At 40.4% G+C, this 4,604-nt stretch overlaps 1 protein-coding gene across 1 annotated transcript in view; it reads right to left on the reverse strand.

The window, feature by feature from the left end:
- Positions 1 to 3,424, reverse strand: part of slc49a3 (solute carrier family 49 member 3) — a 7,511-nt gene extending 4,087 nt beyond the window's left edge. Inside the window, exons 1-6 of the mRNA XM_037675478.1 lie at positions 3,263 to 3,424; positions 1,581 to 1,739; positions 1,281 to 1,497; positions 1,019 to 1,095; positions 744 to 881; positions 416 to 532 (exon numbers count right to left, since the gene is read on the reverse strand). Coding sequence (XP_037531406.1) covers positions 416 to 532; positions 744 to 881; positions 1,019 to 1,095; positions 1,281 to 1,497; positions 1,581 to 1,739; positions 3,263 to 3,424 — 870 coding nt within the window. The remainder of the gene's footprint in view (positions 1 to 415; positions 533 to 743; positions 882 to 1,018; positions 1,096 to 1,280; positions 1,498 to 1,580; positions 1,740 to 3,262) is intronic.
- Positions 3,425 to 4,604: the final 1,180 nt, after the last annotated feature.

Below are 4,604 nucleotides of genomic sequence, written 5' to 3' on the forward strand. Positions count from 1 at the left end.
CAGCTAGCATTTTCATTATTATAGCTTTTAGAAAGTGTTTTTTTTTTGTCTTTTAACATCAGGTAAACATTTTTGATCCTTGGAGCTTTTAGCTAGCAATCAACTCAATTTAGCTTTTAGCTTGTGTTTTCTCATTTAAGATTTTAATTAGCATTCTGCTTCTTATAGCTTTCAGCTAGCATTCTGCTCCTTATAGCTTTCAGCTAACATCCTGTTTCTTATAGCATTCAGCTAGCATCCTGTTTCTTATAGCATTCAGCTAGCATCCTGATTCTTATAGCATTCAGCTAGCATTCTGCTACTTATGGCTTTTAGATAACATCCTGCTCCTCATAGCTTTAGCTAGCGTTCATTAGAGACCAGTTCTTGGCCTCCCCTCGGCTCTGAAGGCGTTTTGATCCTGCAGGTTACTCACGGCGGTGTATCCCTGCACACACAGGATCTGCTCCAGCAGCGTGGTGAAGCAGGTGAAGACGGCCATGCCCGAGCCGAAGCACAGCAGCAGGACGAGGTAGGCTTTGTTCCTCAGTAACTGCAGGTGAAGCAGAATGAAGGACTTTTAATGAAAACTGAGCCGTGATTAAAACTGCAGCCTGCTGGGCTCAGAGTCCGACCCACTTTGTGTTCCTGGGTTTCCTTAAAGTCTGAACCAAACCTTTAACACGCTCCAGTCATGATTGACTTTGAGTGACAGTTTGAACATGGAACCAGCCAGACGGAGCTGAACCTTTCTGTCTTTTTACCAGTTTGATTCCCTGCATGAACGGCTCTGACCCGGAGGTCTCTGCGCTGGCTGACGGTGGGGTCGGGGGTCGGCTGCTCAGAACCCCCAGTGATGCGAGGAAACACACGATGAAGGACGGGACCGCATAGGCCTGCATCTAAAGGGAGAGAATTACAAAACTGGTGATAAATGACGGTTAGCTACTCAAATCAAAAACAATTAATGTTTTATTTTAGAGCCTTAATTATGAGCTAAAATTATGTTTGTAAATTCTTTTGGATGACATGAACTCACCAGCGTGGGGATTTGGGTCGGTGTTTTGGCGATCGCAGGAGAGATGAGGTTGGCGATGAGGATGCCCACGGGGTTCGCTGGTAAAAGACAAGAAAAAGAAGAAGAACAAGAAGAAGAAGAACAAGAAGTGTTCATTTTAGTTTCAGTCCAACGTTTAGACTCAGCATGTGCAGTTTAACACTTCCTGTTTTCACTTCCAGTCTTCTCAGCAGTTAAAAAAAAGCCCAAACTCGTTCAGTTCTGGGGCTTTAGCGTGACCTACACATGGAGGCGAGCATATTGGCCGACGCGCGCTGATGCTCGGGGAACCACAGCGCCGCCAGTTTAGTGGGGGTGAAAATGATCAGCGGCTGAGCGAGGGCGCTGAGAGTCTGGCCCAACATCACCACCAGGAACAAGAGGTCAGAACCGTGCAGCTTCGACGTGCCGAGGAAGCGCAGCAGCGCTCCGAGCATGTTCAGCCAGGCTCCCAGGACCAGCTGTGGAGGCAAAGGTCAAAAGGTCAAAGAGCAGAGTCAAGAGCCCACAGGAAGTTACGACCAAACGGAGATCCAGTTTGTACCGTGATCCGTAAGCCAAACGTGTCCAACAGCCACGTGGTCCCAAAGCTGAGGGGTATAGCAACCACCATGAAGACCACCGACAGCCAGTTGATGTCCTCCAGAGAGACTCTCAGGTACTGGGCTGACTGGGCTGCCACAGGTGCAAATGAGAGCCATATCTGGGAAGACAACACAGACCCAAATAAAAAAACCAGTTTGTAACCCGAGTCAACTGGTCTCGTGACACCTTTGGCTCGTTGGGGAATCCCAGGAACTTCCTCATGAACAAAACTCACTGAACAGGTTCGGATCAACTATCGACCACAGGTAAAGTTCTCCTGCTGCGTGGCACGTCGAGCAGAAGAACCACAGGCAGGGGCTGAAGGTCCGTCCTTTCAGATCTGGACGGTGCGTGTCCCAGAAGACCACGTCTGCTGCCAAGGACACACCCTGAACATCGCCTGTTTAGTGCCTAAATCAGAAACTGTCCTCTCAGTTTTAGCTGTTCATTTGTCAAAATGTTCGGCTCATCCAGGAGACGGGTGCTGGTCCTTTAGCTTTTATAACTTTTTTACTTTTGAAAACATTTAAAATGTATTTACAAACATCTTGCTCATAGAAGTACATTTAGATTTCTTCAGTTCCTCTGAAAATATTTGCTCAGTTTTTATCTACCGTTTTGCTACTTTTAGGGATTAGCTATCCTTGTACTTTTTATAGACTTTGGGTACTTGTTACTTTTAGCTAATATTTTTGCTTTTACCTTGAGTTTTGCTTCTATAGCTTTAACTACTCCGTTTCAGCCTCTTCAGCAAATTTAGTGACGTCATTAACGTTCAAACTTTTTAAAAACTTCAAGTTTTTCTTAAAATTATTCACACATAAACGGTAATAGAAACTATACCGACAACTTTTAAATATTTATCATAAATAAGTACGATAAGGTGATAGTGACATAAACTGTTTAAAAAAAATTAGCTTTTTGTGTTTGATAATTAACTGACATTAAAATAAATCAGTTCATGTAGCAGTTGAGTAATGTTTTGTTGTCTTTTTGAGAAGTCTTCAGTGAAGCTGTGTGAAAAAATAAATAAATAAATAAATAAACACTACATCGCTGCTGTAAGATTCCAATTAATCCTGAACACCAAAGGATGGTAAATGTTCGGCTGATTGACATCCAACTGGCTCTTCGGCTGTTATTTGCCACATCACGAAAGACTTTCCTCCTGCTGAGCTTCTTTTGTTTGTTAGAAAGAGCAAAGACGAGTCCCACAGGAGCTGCAGAAACATGGGAGTGGGGTTTGGCTCGGTTTGGACCAGTACACCCTCTGTCTCCCAAAGGCAGCATCCCATGGGGTTGAAGCTAAAAATCTACATTAAAGAACAAGTTTGATCGATTGAAAATTAATTATACATTTTAAAGCATATGGGATTAAATCTGGATTAGAAATTTAATACAACTGAAATGTTAAAAAAGTAAAAAACCAAAAGCATCAATTATGATTATGGCACAACTTGGCTTCCATACTGTCATATTATGATTATGGCACAACTTGGCTTCCATACATATTGTGTACCTGTGGATCATATCTCATCTGATGTAACAAACTGTAAAAAGTATATATATATATATATATAAATATATATATATATATATATATATATATATATTTATTTATTAAATCCTGTTCGGACTCACCGTGGCGTTGGAGCAGTTTAACAAACACAGCACCAGCAGAACCAACCACCTCCTCTTGTAAACTTTAAACGAAACCGGGCTCCTCCGTTGGGTGACGGTACTTCCATGAACCGCGGAGGAAACTGTCTGGACTGCCGCGAGCGAGTCCTCGCGGGTTTCCATGGCAACCTCAACGGTCACCGCCGAGCGACTTCAACATGTCCGGCGGTTGGAAGTTTTATTTCGGGGCTCGCTGACCGTAAAGTGAAGTTAGTTACGGAGAAGAACGAACTCCCGGCTCGTCAAACCTAGGATTTCTGATTCCGGATGTCAGCGCGTGTCTTGAAAAAAAAAGGAGGCGGGGCTAAAATATGAGAACCAATCAGAGACAAGAAACTGAAATAAAAGTTTGGGAAAAGAAATTTATATGTATATAAAAAATGCATACTTTCAACACAAATATCTGTAGATTTTCTTTATGTATTTCATAGAAATTATGTTCTCGTGTCTTTAACTAAGAAATTAGCTCTTTCATAACCTGTTACAACCATAAATAAAATAGTTTTGTTGTGTTTGGTTAACAAGTCCGTGATTTATCTCAAAGATCGTCTATTAATCAAAGATCGTCTATTCGTAGAATTACCCATTCCGCAGATTACGCACATTAAAAACTAAACCAGATAACGAAAGTGTTATGCCGTCATTTAAACATCTTTGTAATTTAACGGCTTTCAAAGTCTGAGAAAAAATAATCTCATTATTCGTTTATATGTATGGTATATTATATATAGTAGACATATACGGTATATATGTTTTATGTTTATGTTTTAAATGCTTTTTATTAATTCTTCTGTTATTTTTATTAGTGTATTGTATTTGTTTCTCTTTAATTTTACTCCCATTGATTGTTGTTGTTAAACACTTTGATAACAGGTTCTGTTTTAAATGTGCTCTATAAATAAAGTTGACTTGACTATATACAAGATTACCTAATGAAACAACTTCACTAGGGGAATAAATAAAGAATCCACTCATAAGCCAGCCTTCAATTACATTTTGAGGGAAAATAAAAAAGACATTGCACTGAATAAACCATACTGTTTAATTCAATTCAATTCAGTTTATTTATATAAAGCCAAATCACAACAGAAGTTATCTCAGGGTGCTGAACAACTTCATCCACATACATAAAAATTCAGTTAGTAAGATTATTTATCTAAGGTAGGTTATGGTAGGGTAGGGTTTATATGTTCCAAAATTGTATATGTCAACAACAGCTACAACAGCAACAGCAACATCAGCAGCAGCAGCAACAACAACAACAACAACAACAACAACAACAACAACAACAACAACAACAACA

The sequence above is a fragment of the Nematolebias whitei genome, chromosome 4, assembly GCF_014905685.2.
Source record: "Nematolebias whitei isolate Nwh7 chromosome 4, NemWhi1, whole genome shotgun sequence".
In the NCBI taxonomy this organism is placed as follows: Eukaryota; Metazoa; Chordata; class Actinopteri; order Cyprinodontiformes; family Rivulidae; genus Nematolebias; species Nematolebias whitei.